At 40.0% G+C, this 21125-nt stretch overlaps 1 protein-coding gene across 30 annotated transcripts in view; it reads right to left on the reverse strand.

Annotated features, from left to right (window-relative positions):
• Positions 1–21125, reverse strand: part of nfixb (nuclear factor I/Xb) — a 192487-nt gene that overhangs the window by 9438 nt on the left and 161924 nt on the right. For 7 of the 30 annotated variants that reach the window (XM_079631819.1, XM_079631839.1, XM_079631845.1 and 4 more), the window contains 4 exons: positions 14987–15115; positions 12231–12409; positions 9160–9307; positions 3554–3645 (listed from right to left, as the gene is read on the reverse strand). In XM_079631819.1, coding sequence (XP_079487945.1) covers positions 3554–3645; positions 9160–9307; positions 12231–12409; positions 14987–15115 — 548 coding nt within the window. The remainder of the gene's footprint in view (positions 1–3553; positions 3646–9159; positions 9308–12230; positions 12410–14986; positions 15116–21125) is intronic. The other 23 variants (XM_079631820.1, XM_079631822.1, XM_079631833.1 and 20 more) reach the window with 7 other exon arrangements.

Raw genomic sequence — 21125 nt, forward strand, 5'->3', positions numbered from 1 at the left:
GAAGGGGAGAAGGAGAGATGGAGAAGGAGAGACGGAGAAGGGGAGATGGAGAAGGGGAGATGGAGATGGAGAAGGAGAGATGGAGAAGGAGAAGGGGAGAAGGAGAAGGGGAGATGGAGAAGGGGAGATGGAGAAGGGGAGATGGAGAAGGGGAGATGGAGAAGGGGAGATGGAGAAGGGGAGATGGAGAAGGAGAAGGGGAGAAGGAGAGACGGAGAAGGAGAAGGGGAGAAGGAGAGATGGAGAAGGAGAGATGGAGAAGGGGAGATGGAGAAGGGGAGATGGAGAAGGGGAGATGGAGATGGAGAAGGAGAGATGGAGAAGAAGAGACGGAGAAGGGGAGATGGAGAAGGAGAAGGGGAGAAGGAGAGATGGAGAAGGAGAGACGGAGAAGGAGAGATGGAGAAGGAGAAGGGGAGAAGGAGAGATGGAGAAGGAGAGACGGAGAAGGGGAGATGGAGAAGGAGAAGGGGAGAAGGAGAGATGGAGAAGGAGAGACGGAGAAGGGGAGATGGAGAAGGGGAGATGGAGATGGAGAAGGAGAGATGGAGAAGGAGAGACGGAGAAGGAGAGACGGAGAAGGGGAGATGGAGAAGGGGAGATGGAGATGGAGAAGGAGAGATGGAGAAGGAGAGACGGAGAAGGGGAGAAGGAGAAGGGGAGATGGAGAAGGAGAGATGGAGAAGGAGAGACGGAGAAGGGGAGATGGAAAAGGGGAGATGGAGATGGAGAAGGAGAGATGGAGAAGGAGAGACGGAGAAGGGGAGAAGGAGAAGGGGAGATGGAGAAGGAGAGACGGAGAAGGGGAGATGGAGAAGGAGAAGGGGAGAAGGAGAGATGGAGACGGAGAGACGGAGAAGGGGAGATGGAGAAGGGGAGATGGAGATGGAGAAGGAGAGATGGAGAAGGAGAAGGGGAGAAGGAGAAGGGGAGATGGAGAAGGGGAGATGGAGAAGGGGAGATGGAGAAGGGGAGATGGAGAAGGGGAGATGGAGAAGGGGAGATGGAGAAGGAGAGATGGAGAAGGAGAGATGGAGAAGGGGAGATGGAGAAGGGGAAGGAGAGGAGAAGGAGAAGGAGAGATGGAGAAAGAGAAGGGGAGATGGAGAAGGGGAGAAGGAGAAGGAGATGGAGATGGAGAGAAGGAGAAGGAGAGAAGGAGAAGGAGAGATGGAGAAGGAGAGATGGAGAAGGAGAGATGGAGAAGGAGAAGGAGAGATGGAGAAGGAGAGAAGGAGAAGGGGAAGGGGAGATGGAGAAGGAGAGAAGGAGAAGGGGAAGGGGAGATGGAGAAGGAGAGATGGAGAAGGAGAGAAGGAGAAGGGGAAGGGGAGATGGAGAAGGAGAGAAGGAGAAGGGGAAGGGGAGATGGAGAAGGAGAGATGCTTCTCCGGATTACAGCGAGAGCTCGGATCAGCATTACAATGAGAGAGAGAGAGAGAGTGCGGGATTGTTTCTTCTGATTGGCTTTAACAAAACTCTCTAGAAGTCAAATCCTGGAAACACTTTGGCTGAGAGGGTCTGGGAGGAGGGGGCGGGGGTAACTTTTGTTCTGGGTGACTCTTGCAGGTCACGCAAACACCCCGGCACGTCCCGTCTACTCCCCCCGCGCCGCTCGCCCCGGGCTGAAGCCCAACAGCCACTCGGGCCAAGTAACTCTTCCCCTCTAAGCTGTACTCCTCCCTCTCGCAATCCCATCTTCCCCCTGTAATCCTTGGCAATGACCAGCTCTACACACACACACACACACACACACCTCTCAAGTTCAACTGCCTGTGACATCATGTCTCGTTGCTGCGGGCAACCAGACAGTTGGGACGTGACTTCTCAGTTTAGGGGCCGTGCTTAAACTTTGCCTCTCTTTCCTCCAGGCCTGTCTAACTTTTCCGCAGTTCTTTCCTTGTTCCTTTGGATGGGAACGGAGAGAACTTCCCCATACGGAGATGTATGGACGTACAGTGGGCCCAAAGGGTTTTCAAACACTTAAAAGGCTCAGGTTTGAATGGCATTATGAGATGATCTGTCTATATTCGTGCGTCTGAAACGCTACAGGATCTTTTCTCTTCAGTCACGTCACTTTTCTTCGTCAGAGTCTTTTGACAAAACTAGAGTTGTGATGATCTTACTTGGATGTCTGAAGTCGGTTCACTCAGGTGAAGAAAATCACACTGACTATGAACATGATACACTGATATAAAGCTATCACCTAAAACAACAACTCTTAGTTATTTTGCTTTATCATTGAAAACCTCACAAAGTACTTTTTGTGGACTGTTTTGTTTGAAAAGTGTTTCTTCAAAATACATGCCACTTGCTTTGATATTCTGTAAACAAACATTTTAAAAAGTTTAACTTAACCGCTGAAATTTAACTTCCTAAACTCCCTTTAGGCCAATTGAGAGTTCACTGAATCCTTCAAGAAACATTTCTGAAGTAAATTACACTGAATTATAATTATTAATGCACTTTCTCAATGGACATTTAACACAATTTTTTATTTTATTAAAATAGATGAATTTATTATTTCGCCATTGTATCTCTGATTCTTACTTTTAGCTGTTATCAATGTTTGTATTACATTGAATTTATTTATTTTAATTAATAATAAATTTATTTCACTATTGTCTCTATCTTTTATCCGCATTACATTTAATATTTGTAATATTTTATTATTGCATTATATATTTATTTCTTTACTCGCATTGCTATATATATATATATGCAACTAATGAATCTTCGCAACACATTAACTTATAATAACCAGCTATTTTCATTGGCCGTCATTGTCTACATTTCATTTAATCATTTTATATGAATGAATTATTGCACCCAGAAAAGTGCAATAATATATATATAAACACCAACAAATAATGAATCTTTGCAAAATATTTATTTATAATACCCAGCTATGCTATTTTGCACACTAAAGTTGTTTAAGTCTTAGAGGACAAAAGGAAAGTGGTTCCTGCACCCTTTAATTTAGGGTGAACACATTAGAAAATGTGCAAAATCGCACAAAGCGAAGTCACAGCCAAGAAGTCACGGTGGGAGAGAAGAGAAAGAAAAAAGAAAAAAAAAAAAAAAAAAATCACCAGCAGAGGGTGATAGTGAGTTGAGAAACGAGTTAAAGGTGGTGAAAAAACAGAGAATTGAAGAAAGGTTAGGCAGAAAGAGAGGGAAATGAATGGTCAAATCCAGAGAGGCCGTCCAGCAGAGGGAGGAGGTGAGAGCGGGCGAGTTAGCGACTTCAGATGGTCACCATGTGTTGAGGAGCAGGGAGCCGGCCCGGGGCGGGTGTGGTTTACACATTAATGAGTAAAGTGTACTGGGTGATGGAGGAGGCGCAGTGTGGTGGCCGCACATTCGCAACGCTCAAATCAACTACACCGCGCCGATCAGCTTGAGTTATCGCAGGCCTGCTCCAGATGGGCCCGTCAGCACATAGCAGAGAGCATCATGGGAAAGGAGGGGAGGAGCAGGCCAACATGCTAGGAAAGAGGATTTTAAACGCTCGAACACAAGAAACGAGGTTTGTTTTGATTATAACAATCACCTGCGTCTGCTGGGGTATGTTCAGAAAGTTGTTGTCCCGTGATCCGATGCTGACAAACCTGTTGGGAGCTGTGGAGCCTGGCGTGGAGTATGCTGAGAAAGAAAGAGAGGAGAAGAGAGGCAGAAAATATAAATAAGAAAACAAAGATTTCAGAAAAGCTTGACATTTAGCATTTTCATGAATCACCCTATACAATATCAAATCTGTTAGTTATTTAAAGAGCAATCTGAACAAAAAAAATTTATTCTCAGCAGATGCTTTGTGCGAATTTCATGAAATATATAGTGAAAACTGAAAAACTCCTGTACTGAATGTACTGCAAGACCTTGTCATCAAAGATATACTACGCTTGATTGTCATTGGTTCACACAAAGGTGAACTTGGACGTGGAGTTTGAATCTGCAGGTTTGAAGTCATTATCAAATTTAGGGCAGTTTGGGGTTTCAGATTTATTTGTCGGACTCTGAGCAACCGTTCATCAAATATGGAGATCTAAAACAAGAAAAAAATCAAAGACAAAGAGCTATATTTGTTCTAAAGGTTGCTGTTAGCGTTTTCATTAGCAAACATTCAAAAAGATATTATGAAATGCTGCTTTGTTCATTAAAAAATTATAATAATTATTGCAATTAGATACCATTTGTTTAATGAGAGGCATCATTTAATACACAAGTTTGTGGAGGTTACATGTTAAGCTAAGCACTAAATGATTAAATGATTTACCTTGCTAAAATAAATCAGTGTAACTACAAACTTTGCCAAAAGAAGCCATGTGTATTTTTCAATTATTGAAGGGGTTTTAGGCCATTTGTTTTGTATAGTAACCCTTAACAATCCCCGTTAACCGTGGCAAACTTATTGTAATGCATGACCACTATATGCCTAATGCTTTAACACAAGTAAATAACCACGCTATATATTTGTAAGCAGGTGTGGTAAGTGCATTCTGGAGAATCAGCAACATATAAACACATAAAAAGACAACACACACAAACAACAGAAAAAAAACAATGGAGCCCAAAAAAAAACAAAAATGAAACGGAAGGAAAAATAAGAAACATGAAAGAAAAGAGGAAAAGAAATGCAAGTGCTCCGTCCAGTGCCCCGTCTGTGGTGAGTGAACATTTTTTGTCTGATTCTCCACCCCGATACGCCACCTCCTTTCTGAACGGCCTAAATTTGGTTTGAGTACGGGACAAACTGACCTTTAGACCAGCACTGGAGCTCAACTATCACATTTCCACAAGCCAAAAGCTAACCAGCAATGTGAATGTAACCAAAACAAACTCAAATCAAACCAACGTAAAATTACAAAGCATGGGTTCCCTGTGTCTCACAATCGACTCAAACTGGATGTTGCTTTTTGGAGTGTAAAGGCTCTTCAACAGGGTGGATACACACTCATCTATGTTGTTTTGATTTTCATGCCAGCACTGTCCAATAATCAAAGGCTGCATTACACAAATAATGTGTGTCAGCACAAGTTATAGTCAGAGACAATTGTTTGGACGAAAATGCATAAAAAATAAAAATGTTGTCCACTTTTACTGCCCTAAATTTGTACCTTTCAGTACGGAGGCCCTAAGGGGACATTGGAAGGGAAAACTATATTTGAGCGTTTTTTTTTTTTTTTTGCGTTCTCTAGTAAAATAATCGCTTTACCTCCAAGAAACTTTGCATTCGCTTGCAAAAGCACTGAATTATAGTTTTTCCTCCCACTTCATATTATTTTCATCACAAAAGGGAGCAAATGCAAAGAGTCTCAGGAGGACACTAGAGTTTTGCCAGAGAACAAAAAGGTTTTTGAAAGTGAACAGTTTCTTAGAAGAAAACAAAGTTTTTACGAGCAGTTGCAAAGTATCTTAGGCGAATACAATTTTTTTTTTTAGAAAACAGTTTTTTGGGGTTTTGTGACAGTTTTGTGATCGAACGAAAAGTTTCTCAGGGGAACGCAAAGTTTTACGAGAGAACGCAGTTTCTCAAGGGAGAGTTTTGTGATTCAACCCAGTTTCTCAGGGGAACAAACGTTTTGTGAGAGTACAGTTTTTTGGGGGAGAGTTTTGTGATCGAACGAAAAGTTTCTCAGGGGAACGAAAACATTTTGCGAGAGAACGTAGTTTCTCAAGGGAGAGTTTTGAGATCGAACAAAAAGTTTCTCTGGGGAACAAACGTTTTGCGAGAGAACAATTTTTTGGGGAAGAGTTTTGAGTTCGAACAAAAAGTTTTTCAGGGGAACGCAAAGTTTTGCGAGAGAACGCAGTTTCTCGGGGGAGAGTTTTGTTATCGAACGGAAAGTTTCTCAGGGGAACGCAAAGTTTTGCGAGAGAACGCAGTTTCTCAAGGAAGAGTTTTGTGATCGAACGAAAGTTTTTCAGGGGAACGCAAACGTTTTGTGAGAGAACGCAGTTTCTCGGGGGAGAGTTTTGTGATCGAACGAAAAGTTTTTCAGGGGAACGCAAAGTTTTGCGAGAGGACGCAGTTTCTTGGGGGAGAGTTTTGTGATCGAACGAAAAGTTTTTCAGGGGAACGCAAACGTTTTGTGAGAGAACGCAGTTTCTCGGGGGGACAGTTTTGTAATCGAACGAAAAGTTTCTCAGGGGAACAAAGTTTTGCGAGAGAACGCAGTTTCTCAAGGAAGAGTTTTGTGATCGAACGAAAGTTTTTCAGGGGAACGCAAACGTTTTGTGAGAGAACGCAGTTTCTCGGGGGGACAGTTTTGTAATCGAACGAAAAGTTTCTCAGGGGAACAAAGTTTTGCGAGAGGACGCAGTTTCTCGGGGGAGAGTTTTGTGATCGAACGAAAAGTTTTTCAGGGGAACGCAAACGTTTTGTGAGAGAACGCAGTTTCTCGGGGGGACAGTTTTGTAATCGAACGAAAAGTTTCTCAGGGGAACAAAGTTTTGCGAGAGGACGCAGTTTCTCGGGGGAGAGTTTTGTGATCGAACGAAAAGTTTCTCAGGGGAACGCAAAGTTTTGCGAGAGAACGCAGTTTCTTTGGGGAGAGTTTTGTGATCGAACGAAAAGTTTCTCAGGGGAACGCAAACGTTTTGTGAGAGAACGCAGTTTCTCGGGGGGACAGTTTTGTAATCGAACGAAAAGTTTCTCAGGGGAACAAAGTTTTGCGAGAGAACGCAGTTTCTCAAGGAAGAGTTTTGTGATCGAACGAAAGTTTTTCAGGGGAACGCAAACGTTTTGTGAGAGAACGCAGTTTCTCGGGGGAGAGTTTTGTGATCGAACGAAAAGTTTTTCAGGGGAAAGCAAAGTTTTGCGAGAGGACGCAGTTTCTTGGGGGAGAGTTTTGTGATCGAACGAAAAGTTTTTCAGGGGAACGCAAACGTTTTGTGAGAGAACGCAGTTTCTCGGGGGGACAGTTTTGTAATCGAACGAAAAGTTTCTCAGGGGAACAAAGTTTTGCGAGAGGACGCAGTTTCTCGGGGGAGAGTTTTGTAATCGAACGAAAAGTTTCTCAGGGGAACAAAGTTTTGCGAGAGGACGCAGTTTCTCGGGGGAGAGTTTTGTGATCGAACGAAAAGTTTTTCAGGGGAACGCAAACGTTTTGCGAGAGGACGCAGTTTCTCGGGGGAGAGTTTTGTGATCGAACGAAAAGTTTCTCAGGGGAACGCAAAGTTTTGCGAGAGAACGCAGTTTCTTTGGGGAGAGTTTTGTGATCGAACGAAAAGTTTCTCAGGGGAACGCAAACGTTTTATGAGAGAATGCAGTTTCTTGGGGGAGAGTTTTGTGATCGAACAAAAAGTGTTTCAGGGCAACGCAAAGTTTTGCGAGAGGACGCAGTTTCTTGGGGGAGAGTTTTGTGATTGAACGAAAAGTTTCTCAGGGGAACGCAAACGTTTTGTGAGAGAACGCAGTTTCTCGGGGGAGAGTTTTGTGATTGAACGAAAAGTTTCTCAGGGGAACGCAAACGTTTTGTGAGAGAACGCAGTTTCTCGGGGGACAGTTTTGTAATCGAACGAAAAGTTTCTCAGGAGAACACAAAGTTTTGCGAGAGGACGCAGTTTCTCGGGGGAAAGTTTTGTGATCGAACGAAAAGTTTCTCAGGGGAACGCAAACGTTTTGCCAGAGAATGCAGTTTTTGGGGGAAGAGTTTTGAGATCGAACAAAAAGTGTTTCAGGGCAACGCAAAGTTTTGCGAGAGGACGCAGTTTCTTGGGGGAGAGTTTTGTGATTGAACGAAAAGTTTCTCAGGGGAACGCAAACGTTTTGTGAGAGAACGCAGTTTCTCGGGGGAGAGTTTTGTGATTGAACGAAAAGTTTCTCAGGGGAACGCAAACGTTTTGTGAGAGAACGCAAACGTTTTGTGAGAGAACGCAGTTTCTCGGGGGAGAGTTTTGTGATTGAACGAAAAGTTTCTCAGGGGAACGCAAACGTTTTGTGAGAGAACGCAGTTTCTCGGGGGACAGTTTTGTAATCGAACGAAAAGTTTCTCAGGAGAACACAAAGTTTTGCGAGAGGACGCAGTTTCTCGGGGGAAAGTTTTGTGATCGAACGAAAAGTTTCTCAGGGGAACGCAAACGTTTTGCCAGAGAATGCAGTTTTTGGGGGAAGAGTTTTGAGATCGAACAAAAAGTTTTTCAGGGGAACGCAAACGTTTTGCGAGAGAACAGTTTCTCGGGGGAGAGTTTTTTTATCGAACAAAACATTTTTCAGGGGAACGCAAAGTTTTGCGAGAGAACAGTTTCTCGGGGGAGAGTTTTATGATCAAACTAAAAGTTTCTCAGGGGAACGCAATCGTTTTGTGAGAGAATGCAGTTTCTCTGGGAGAGTTTTGTGATTCAACCCTAAGTTTCTCAGGGGAACGCAAACGTTTTGCGAGAGAACGCAGTTTCTCGGGGGAGAGTTTTGAGATCGAACGAAAAGTTTATCAGGGGAACAAACGTTTTGCGAGAGAACAGTTTCTCGGGGGAGAGTTTTATGATCAAACTAAAAGTTTCTCAGGGGAACGCAATCGTTTTACGAGAGAACGCAGTTTCTCGGGGGAGAGTTTTATGATCGAACTAAAAGTTTCTCAGGGGAACGCAAACGTTTTGTGAGAGAACGCAGTTTCTCGGGGGACAGTTTTGTAATCGAACGAAAAGTTTCTCAGGGGAACGCAAACGTTTTGCAAGAGAACGCAGTTTCTCAAAGGAGAGTTTTGTGATCGAATGAAAAGTTTATTAGGGTAAATGCTCGTAAAAGTTTTGTTAGAAAACTTAAGTTTTTAGAGTGAATGCAAAAGTTTGCAATTATTGAAATATATTTTTCCTCCCAACTAATTTTTATCCCATTATATTCTCTTTATGGGCTCCGTAGTTAACATGTGTTAAACCACTCAAATTGATGCCTGAAAATTAGGATGCATAAAAAAAGGCCTGCACGAAAATTGCATTGGTTTCATTCAGATTGAAAAAATAAAATAAAAGTATTAAGGACTAGTTCTGACCCAACAGTTAGTGCTACCACGATAGTTACGAATAATGGGCAGTAGATGTTAACTCAGGAAACACAAACTAGATGGCAAAAAAATCGACCCAGCTGTGGCCAGACGACTGGCTTTCTCCCAGCCTTCGAGGGGTTTGGTGGAATGGGGGGGGGTGGGTCGGGTCACTTACACGGAGATGTGGGTGAGGTGAGTCCGCCATCGGGGGGCGTGCTGCTGGGTTTAGAGTCTGGCATTGGGAGGGGCACTGGACGCGCCACAGGGGGGGGTGGAGGCAGCAAGAAGGAGCCCGGCATTTTGCTCTGGCCGCTCCCGTTCGGCTGCAGACGACACAAACAGGGTGAGGAGTACGGACACGCCCGACACCCCACAAATGAAAAAAAAACAACGCAGACTCGCTTAAAAATAAAAAACAAGGAATGGCGGGTGGCTGGTAGTGGAAAGAGTTGAGAGGGAAAAAACCAAAAGGATGGTGAATGTCTGTTTGCTTTTGTTTATGAAAGGGTGTGTTTGTGTGCGTGTTTGTGTGTCGACTTCACCACAGGCATAGACAGGAGCAGTGGAGGAGCTGGAAAAAAACAAAAATGGAGGACTTTAGGTAGAAGGTGAGGAAGAAGAAGAAATGGGCGCACGAATGGTGAGGTGATCTTTGGTCCATGGAATGATTCCAAACAAAAATCTGGGCGCAAAAAAAAAAGACAAAAAAAAGCCATGTTCAAAACGCTGAAAATGGCAGAAGCAGAACTGAGGAGGGAATGCGCTACGTTGTTATGCGCTGAGGTCGTCAGCTGTTGCGCAGATGGGTTTTAACGTGGAAGTGGACAGAGAAGGAGAGATTAACTCAAGATTGTCTACACAAGCACAAGATACATAACAGTGACCGATTAGTCGCGATTAATTGCGACAGATGTCTCAGGTAGGGCTGTAATCGATTAATCGTGATTAATCGAATCCACAAATAAAAGTGTGTGTTTACATAATATATGTGTGTGTATTGTGTATAATTATTTTGTATATATAAAAACACACACATGCATGTATATATTTGAGAAATATTTGCATTTATATACTGCATATATATTTTTAAATGATTAAATTCTATATAAATATAACTATTTTATATATAAATAACACATTTTTCTTAAATATATACATGCATGTGTGTGTATTTATATATACAATATAATTATACACAATACACACACACATATATTATGTAAACACACTTTTATTTTGGATTCGATTAATCGTTTACAGCCCTAGTCTCAGGGCTCCAGACTGCGACTAAAACGGTCGCAATATTAAGTTATGGTTAAAAAATGCATGCCTTTTGACCTGCATGTTCTGTGATCCATCTCATCTTTTGTTGTGTTGTCGTAATAAAATTAGACGACGCGCAGCAAAGTTGAAGTGGAAAAAAACCTCACTGAGTTCAAGCGAGCGCCAAAATACGCACGGGGACAGCGAAGATCAGCTTTCCGCGTCAAAAACGCACGTCAAAATGAAAAATATCAGCCTTTTTAAAGCCCTGATCTCTATCGAGCAACAACGCTGACGGCTGTGAGAGAGAAAACGACGGAAACGTGTCAATGACTGAACCATGCAAGTACAGTAAAAATTCAGGAAGGCAGCGTCTATTTCGTGGATAAACTACAACAGATAAACATGTCAGTTGTGTAGACGCGAACTAATCGTTAACAATTCTTGTTTTTAATTGAAACTTCTTATTCTCAATACCTTTTCATCTTTGCTGTTTCCTGTTACTGCCTGAACTTCACAGTATATGTCACGCAGCCATCCATAATCACAGTAAGATTTGTACTTAATTGTCACTTGTAATGTGTTTGTTTATTTTAGTAAACAATTAACAAACTTTCAGCTTTCAAATTATGTAAATTTTGCCACGAAATACAAGCAATAAATGTCGTTTTGGCGATTTTTAATGTGGTCTGACAGACAGATCGCTCAATCAGCATTTCGACCTTGGAAAGAGCTTGTATAAAACAGCTTGAGAACAATCATGTCATATAACGTCAAATTTACAGCAGAAAAGCCATTCAATACTCAAACTCAGTAGTCAGCAAGAAAAATAACTATAGAAAAGGGCATTTTGCTAAATATATGCACTATATCACATTATCCTTATATTTTTGCTTAACCTGTTGTCTACATAAGAATACAAGGAGCTAAAAATGAAATTCAACACCGACCATATAATTTCATATGAAGAGCTGCCTTTCACCAATTTTTTTCACCAGATATTACTCATGAAGAAAAATAGATTGGGTTTGTGCAAGACATACGACAACGTTTATGCATTAGGAGGAGGCCAAACTATACTCATTGGCCAAGTGATGCTGACATTATTATGGCCTGTGACTGGTTCAGATTCTGTGTAAAGAACGATTCTTTGTGACTGTATGTAGTTCTCAAGTTGGAAAAACAATTCAGTTCCTACTTAAAGTGAATCTTAGTTCCCAGGACATCCACAAGATGGATGAAAATGCTGATGCTGTAAAAGGAGGGCAGACGTGACAACACAGGACAAAATTACAATAGGTTTATTCTTTTGTGGCACTTAATTATTTTTTATTTTAATTTTTTTGTCTGGAGCCCTGTGTCTTCACAAGCTCAACTTAACCAACATTACTTTAAATGCTTGATAACGTTAGTTTCACAGAGAAAAAAAAGAATACATTCAATATCAATTAATGAGGTATTGTATGAGTATTTAAATAAAGTAAATCAAGTATTTTTGCTCAATATGAAAACTAAGTTTCAACATTTGGTTAGGAAGGATGAAATGTCTTATTAAACAATTGCATACTGCACATTATATACTCTACATTTCCAAGTATTATAACAAACAGTATGGAAACAATATGCAGTAAGCAATGATAAATGTTTTATACAGTGGATTGTGACAATGGCTGTGTTCAAAATGGAGTATTAGTTTAAAGTGTCCTAAAAGATTAAGTTGAACACATTGCATTGTGGGATAGAGTATTTCATGCGTTCTTCTTTCTTGTATAATGTATACTGGGTATTTTATGCAAACAGAAAATTTGCATATGGTTCACAGTATACATAATGCAAAAATAGTATGAGTAGTATTATACTGTAGGACGGCATTGCCAATATTCACTATTAAACCAGTGTGTATTTATTCAGAGAACAGCTGCATAATGGGTTAAATTCAGACGTTCACACCAACACTTCCTGTATGAGGTCATTTCCTCTTACCTGACCGCTAGCCTGTCCTGATCCGTCGGCGCACACAAACTGCACAAACTCCTTGAGCGGGTCCTGTCCCGGGTGGTGGTGGTATCGGATGGTGGGATGGGTGAAATACGGGCTGGACTGCTGGATGATGGATGGCGAGGGGAAGTGCAGGGAAGAAGCTGAGGCACGGGGACTTCCTGCTGACAGACACACACACACACACAAAGAGAGAGGTTAGTGACATTATACAAGTGCAGTAGTATATTAATAATGAGTCCAAGCAAGACGGACACACAAGGATACAACAGATGAGATGAGATGGAAGTGATGGAAAGCAGTTCAGGAAAAACGGTGTGTGTGTGTGTGTGCGTGTGGTGTGTGTGTGTGTGTGCGTGTGTGTACACTATAATTGGGGACTATAATCCCAGAACAGAGCTAAATCGGACAAAACCTCTTTTAGGATCCCATGCGATGTCTTGATAGGTAAAAATGATTCAGAAATATATTAATATGAAACGTATATCATTATATACTCTAATTTTTAAATCCCAAAATGCTTAACAGTTTCTTCTAGTTGGATTAAGGATTTAGGTTAAGCTTTTATTCTGTAGACTTCAGTTAGCTTTATATAAAAACAATAAACATGAAATAAATGTGTGTGTGTGTGCATCACATCGCAAAAGTGCTGTATGAATCAAAGTGAACACACTAAATTGAACACTGTGTGCTGCTGATAAAAAAAACATTTAAAAAAACATGTGGTCCTCTCTTTCTTTCTCACACTCAATTTTAAGCTCTCTCAGAAACTCAAAATTATTATGCAGACACACAAACACGCTATCCAAGTGAAAAGCCTCTTAATTGCCTTTATTTTAACATAAGATTTCGTCACAGATGATGCATCAATTTTTAATTGCCAAGAGAGCCCCCAAACTATCCGTCTGTCTATCTGCCACAAACATGCAAGAGAGACTGCATGATTGTTTTGTTGTTGCTTCAACTCTGTCCAATACGGCACCTCACACACGGCGCACTGGCGCACTGTGAAATATCACTTCCAGATTTTTAGATGACCTTCTTCTTCGTTAATTGGATAGTAGGAAATGGTATGAAGGCACAAATGTATACAACATTGGTACAAGGATCTAAAATATGTTGCATGAGAAAAATAAAAAAAAGTATCAGCACAACCCTAATGTGAAAAAACTGCAGTAGTTGTTGGTAAGTCATGACACGCTCTCGTTTGCATGAAGAGTAACAGTGCGACCGGCGAGTGGAAGGGTGAGGGGTCTCGTCTCCTGCAGCCAAACGGGACCCCAGCTGCCCGGGACAGTCTGCCAACATCCAGAGCCTCGCTGTAACCCAGACGCGGGCGCCTCGCTCCCAGGCAAAGCCCTGCTTTCACCCTCTCCGCTGTGCAGACTGCTATTCCCTCCTCTTCCTCCGTTTCTTTCGCCCTTTCATCATCCACCCTTTAATCCCATTAGGGAATGGGATGGAGCCAAGGCTTCGAGGAGGAGGCAAATGGCACCACAAACTACCACCACCAAGGACCCCCTCCCACATGGAGTGACTACACAACAACAGCTCTAAACAACCGCGCTACACACAACAACACATGGCCACACAAGAGGGCATCGCTAGCATAAGGCTAGGACTCGATCCAAATGTATACAACACTACATAAAAAAACAACTGAAACACAAACAAACACAAACAGAGAGATCTATCTATCTATCTATCTATCTATCTATCTATCTATCTATCTATCTATCTATCTATCTATCCATTTCCATCCATCCATCCATCCACCCATCCACCCATCCACCTGATTCAAAAATTAAAATAGCTTTATTGGCATAGTGAAATAAATCTTTACATTGCCAAAGCATTAATAACACTATACAATAAAAATAAATGAATACATTAATAATAAAATAATAAAAATGAATTAAAAAAAATAATTACATTAAAAAATAAACATAACAATAAAAATGTTTCATCATCTAATATTTATAGCATTGTCTCTAGGCGTATAGTGTGTGTTGGAGGCTCTTTCGTCGTGACAGGACCTCACACCACAGCCAGGTTTGAGTTCGCTGGGTTTTCTCCTAGCAGGTGTGGGGGTTTGTCCATATTTGACTTTATATCTATTTGTCTAACTATTTGTCTGTCTGTCTGTCTGTCTGTCTGTCTATCTATCAAAAAAGAACATCTACGGCACTGATTTGATGGCAAGATTTTCCTGCCATGTCTAATTTTGTCCCATTTACATTTTTTTTTCATTCTCTTCCGTCTCGTTTAATCGATAATAGATGACAAAATACTTCAGTACATCTATGAAAAAAGGTTTTCTAATCCTGTGAGTCTTGTCCAGCAGTTCAAATTGAACAGAGTGGATACTGGATACGTACTTTGATCACTGCTGTACAGCATTTAAATGATATCTTACAAAGCTTACATGTGCATCTAGCGGCGGGAAAATGAAGTCGGGAAATGGAGAGACCAACCACCAACCAATCACATTGATGGACAGACAGACAAAAAAAAAGAAAAAAAAGAAAAAAAAAGACAAATCAGCCTCGGTACAGAGGAGAAAAAGGGTGGGGGTGGGGGGGACGAATGGCGAACGCCTTCACCCGACCCGACCGTGGCGTAAACACGACCTCGCCTCTCCCCGAACTTCACCACATCCGACCCCACCGGGGGGCGTGAGGGAGCAGGACAGGAAGGGGAAGGATGTGGGAGGTGGGGTGAGGGGGGCTCTGAACTCTCACCTGGTCTTACACCTGCCAGCATGGGCAGCGGGTGATGGGTGAACGGCATGCGTGCAGACCTCGTATGGCCGGACAGAGCGCTGAAATCGAATTTCCCCGACTTCTTAAGAGAACCAGGCGAAGAGAGTCCTGGTAAAAATGGGATCAACAAAATGGCAGAACAGAGATGTGGATTTAATTAAACAGGGTTTTGCTTCTTGATCTTTATCTAAAAAAAAGAAAAATCTTATCCATCTCAGCTTCTAAAATGCTACAAATTTGCTGATAATAATAATACTAACAAATGTCTTTTAATCTACAGATAAGACACTGCTAGTGTTTTTGCTGTGAATTATAGAGAAGCCAGTCACACTGCAAAAATAAATTATTAATAATAATATGAATAATTTTTTTTGTCTCGTTCCCCAGTAAAAACGTAGAAGAATGTGAATATTGTGAAAAGTTTTTTATAAGCTGTAAGCCATAATCATCAAAATAATAACAAAGGCTTGAAATATCTTACTTTGCATGTAATGAGTCTATATAATATATAAAATTCACCTTTTAAGTTTCATTTCTGAAATAAATGAACTTTTGCACGATATTCAAATTTTTCAAGTTTCAACTGTATGTGTATATATATATATATATATATATATATATATATATATATATATATATATATATATATATATATATATATATATATATAAATACATGCCAATGAGGTAAGAAAAATCAACAAATAAAAAGCTAAATTAATTTATCTTTCTTACCACAGTCAAAATGTTAAAGAATGTTAAAAATATATTTTAAGCATAAATGTCCTTAATTTAAATAACATTTCTCAAAAAATATACTTCAAAATTTTCTTTCTTTATTTTTTATTTTTATTTTTTTTGCAGTGCGAACAGGTCCAGTGTGCGAGCTTTGCTTTAAAGTATTGGAGTGCAGGAAAGAGTGGGATAGGGTCGGGACAGGGCCGGGAAGGGTCTCTATGCAGCTGTAAGTGGGAAAATAGATGCCACGACAGCAGATCCCATAATATCTCATGTCTGTCTGTCTCTTTCAGTCTCCAAATCTCAAAGGAAAGAGTAGTCAAAACATCAACGTCAATATTTTGCACCCATTTCTCACAGCTTTTACAGCAACGTCAGTTTCCAAGGATAATAAAAGAAAAAGAAAAAAATTAATTCAATTACTAGTAATATATAAAATTATATCAATATTAGCAAATCATCATATAAGAATGATTTCTGAAGGGATCATGTGACACTGAAGACTGGAGTAATGATATTTAGCATACTTGTCTGGTTTATGTGTATCTGTGTTCAGAATAACTTTCAAATTCCAACACACCCGAGCAACCGCATTAGCAATGCCCACCGAACAGAACGACATGCTTTCACAAACCAAATGCAAATGAGTAAATAAACATAAATACAAACTGTTTACAGACTCTGACATAAAATCACCCTAAACGTCACCTGGGGATCCAAATCAGAGGCTTTCACTTGACTTTTCAGCGCTGAGGGGAAAAGTAAAACACGAGCGGTTCTGTTCCAGTGGCAGGGCCGAGCGCTCATGCCAAAAAGAGGAGGACAGGCGGGAAGCGTGATGTGAGAATGATGAGGGAAATGAAAGGAGAAAGTATGTGATGGTTTGGTCTCCTCGTATATAACGTCGCATTAATGTGTCATCCTGATCCTATAAATGTCAAACCGAGGCCGCAGGGCTTCTAGCTTGAGCTGCCCTGAGTTTGGCATAAACGCTCACCCAGTGACCCAGAAACACGGCCAAACATGTCAGGACTCGGGAAGGAGAGGAAAGGGAGTTTACCATCAAATCCTCTGGCTGGTTTTGAGGGAAACAATTATTAGAAGTGGCGATTTAAATACCCAGTTTAAGATGTTGAGGAGCCGTTTAAGGAAGCCACAAATCTGCTAATAATGCTAATGCCACATTTGAATGGATCTCAGCCTCCTTGAAATATAGAAAAACTAACAAAAAGCAACTTAAAAAAAATCAGAGACAGAGAAATTATATTTTGCAGCATAGTCAAATCTATTGTCAAAAATACATATAGACAAATTAATTGCAAAATGCATATAATTGAGAAAAAAAAGAGTGCTTTAATTAAAAAGGACTGTCGTCGAATGTCATTGGTGGAGTTATAAGCACATTGTCTGGTGAGAAAGTTTGTGTTGCACAATCCAACAAAGTGTGACATTTACACAGGATCACTGAGCATTTGTTATGTTTTAAACAAACACTCACAAAACCACAAGATAAATCATTATTATGCTATCTATCTTGAGTTATTGTGGGAGAGCTAAACGAACGAGTCTAGCTGTTTCTTGTCAAGAAGGGGTAACTGTGTAACAAACAGTTTTTGTCATTTTTCTCAGGGAACTCCAGATAAACTCTGTTCTACCGAAAAATAAATAAATAAATATATATATATATATATATATATATATATATATATATATATATATATATATACAAACAAACAAAAATCATCCACATTAATACTATTATAAATAAAGATAAAACAGTCAAAAAAAATAATTTCTAATCCCCAATGCAAACAAAAACAATTACATTTTTCTAAAATATAATAATACTATTATTACAAACAAGATGGAAACTGCAAATTATAGTGCAATATATTAATAGAATACAATAAATAAGGTTGCGGTAATATCTGAAAACAAGCATCTTTGCCGAAAATCTCTGCCATCCGAAACGCCTTCATAGTTACAGCTGACAGTTTCTATGATCTTACTTTTCCTGCATGTTCATGTTCATGTGTGTGTGTGTGTGTGTGTGTGTGTGTGTGTGTGTGTGTGTGTGTGTGTGTGTGTGTGTGTGTGTGTGTGTGTGTGGTAAAAGGGGCTATGTGTTATTGCTGTGTGTTGTGCCAGCCGCGACACTCAGGCAGACTGGCAGCCAATCAAACGCTCCCGTGACCTTCCAGTCTCGCCACGCTAACAAGCTGGCCACCAAACAAACCTTGACCTGTCAAAAACGGCACATATAACGCCTCCTCAAACACTTGAACAGACACACACATTCACCGTCCAACCATCAGAAAGTCCCACTTCTACAAACACACACAGAAAGTCACAAATCCAAGTACAAATCGCTTCCACTATGAATTTACAGCAATAATACACACAGGGTTGAGTGATTTGTAAAAAATAATTTCACATTTATTTTACACTTGCAATAAAATAGCAAATAAAATATTTTGAAGCAAAAAATGGCATATAGAAATTATCGCTAATTTTAAATTTTAAAAATAATTTTACACTAAAAATACCAATTACTTGCAAATAAAATATTTTAAAATATTTAATATAATCATTGTACATTCACTACAGAAATTATTTTAGGTTTTTCAGTCAATCAAATTTTTTTAAATAATTGGATATTCATTTAACACACAAAAAAGACAATTACATATATATATTAAAAAAGCATTTAATAAAAACATTTTATATTCACTTATGAATTTTTCAGGTAATTGATTTTAAATATTTTTACACTCTGAGACAAATTTCCTGCCATTTAAATATTTTAAAGCATTCAATAAAAATATGTTGTATTCAAAATAGAAATTTCCATGACTTCTGCGGTCGGTTGATTTTTCTAAAATATTTTTACTCATGAAATTAAATATTTCACGGCATTTAAAAATGTTATAACCAGCACAGAAATGTCCAAGTGTTTGCCTAACTCTTCTAGGCCTCACGTTTTTCATGAATGTCTAGGTCTCTCATGCCCGTGGGAACCCCCGTTCACAGTCTGACCTCTCGAAACCGTCACAAACAGATGTTTACAGACAAAGCGCCACAGTCTAACAAGGTGAGAGTGCGGGAGAATGAAAAATAGGAGGAGATGATATCCGTGTCAGCCCAGGGCATGAGGAAGCGATCCGGCGTGTGAATGGGTTCACAGACGGCTCGTGTACCCTGGGCGACACCAGATTTAATGATAAATGACACCGTCACCTTGCAGAGTTGCCAAAGCCTCATTCAGGTAGTGAATCACCTTTGAAGCGTAGCGCAGTTCACACCCTCACACACTCACACGCGCTCGGAGTGCCACCACCGCCATCATCGGCGTAACAGATGTCTTCTGTAACCCAGCAGCTCCCAACGCTGTCGACACATGGTGGAGCCATCTGGACCAGAGCTCTGGTGTGTGTGTGTGTGTGTATTCCCATGACATCAGGAGCACCTGAGCATGCTGGCTTTTCTTGGTGGGATTTACCCATGTTTCCCTAGATTAGGATCTGTGCGCCTGTGTGTTTATCATGACGTGGGCGGCAGTGAATGTGATTAGATGAAGGAGGACCCTCAGGCCAGAAACATACTCTGTGCAAGTACACAAGTTCCCGCTGTACATACATAGCTTGCATTCTTGCATTACTGTGGCTACTCCTGCGTAATCTGTTTTTGCGTACTCAAAGGGGTGATAGGGTTACCTTCAAATGTCTGTGCCATTAAAGTCAATCTGAATCGCCCCGTCTTGATGTACATGAGAGTGAAACAGAATATGCTGCGAGAATAAAAAGTTAAAGCTGGACTTGTTTTTTGTTTTGGGGTTTTTTGTTTTGGATAGTGAAAAATGTGTCTCTGTATGACACAATAATAATACATATATAATTTAATATACATATAATATATTATGCATTATATATATATATATATATATATATATATATATATATATATATATAAACTAGATTAATCACATTATTTCTGTGATTAAAAATGTGTTTTTAATATATTTTAGAATGTAATAATTTCACAGTTAATCTCCAAATTACTGTAGAATCAAAGATTAAGTATATAAAGTTTATTTTAAATGCTTGTATAATGGCATCTTTTTATGAATGAAGGCCAGTATCACTGATACTAATACAGCTACTGATGTCTTGATGAAAAATATTTTTGCCCAATTTTAAACATTAATTATAGCCATTCAACATTACAAAGCTAGACATTTTTAAGGGATAGTTCACCCAAAAATGAAATTTCTGTCTTTAATTACTCACCCTCATGTCGTTCCAAACCCGTAAGACCTTCGCTCATCATCAGAACACAAATGAAGATATTTTTGATGAAATCTACATAGTGTAAACAGCAGAGCAGCGGTTCCTGGTTCTACGTTAGAACTCCGGCTCATTATTGGCCAGCTCCTGCATCAGTATAAAGCACACGTGTCGTGGTCTCACGTGACCAGCGTCGGCCAATAGTGACGCGGCGTTCTGACGTAGAACTCGGAAGCGCTGCTCTGTTTACACTACGTCAACAGCGGAGGAGAATGACGTGGAAGAGAAGAGATTGTTAAATAAAGTCGTTATTTTGGGGGGGTTTTGTGCACAAAAAGTATTCTCTTCATAACATTAGGTTGAACCACAGACTATTTTAACTTTGTCTTTTCTATCTTTCTGGGCCTTGAAAGTTGCAATAACGTTGCTGCCTATGTTGAAACCTCTTGGATTTCATCAAGAATATCATAATTTGTGCTCTGAAGATGAACGAAGGTCTTACGGGTTTGGAACGACACGAGGGCGAGTCATTTTCGGGTGAACTAACCCTTTAACATTTATGAGGCTTTAAAAATATATAATATTTAATTTATGTGAACTTAAATTAAAACAATACTTAAAACAATCCTCATATATAAACCTACAATAAATGTAATATTTACAGTTGCCCTTCCTATACCTGTCTGACAAGTAGGAAATATATACAGAAATTGAATAAAGTTATCAAAACCTTTGCTCTTTGATTAACATTAATGACAGACATCATTAGTGGCTGCTGTCACTAAGATCTGCCGATGCTGCACATCACACACACACATCTAATTTTCTCAAAATTATCTTAATTTAAGACTTTATTTATTAGTATATGGTGTTGTGTGTTATGAATTGCGTTCTAACAATGTGTGGAACGCAATGGTGTGTGAAATTGAGCTTGTGTTCACGTTCACGTACTTGCATCGAGTACGTTTCAGGCCTCACAGCTTTGAGATCTCATAGGCGCGTTGAACAAACAGCTGAAATATTGCTTATAGCATGTAAACCCCTTTAAGCACAAAGACTAATTAAATTAAATCCTGCACGGAGAAGAAACAAACAAAA

This window comes from Phoxinus phoxinus, assembly GCF_949152265.1.
Source record: "Phoxinus phoxinus genome assembly, chromosome: 1".
NCBI lineage: Eukaryota > Metazoa > Chordata > Actinopteri > Cypriniformes > Leuciscidae > Phoxinus > Phoxinus phoxinus.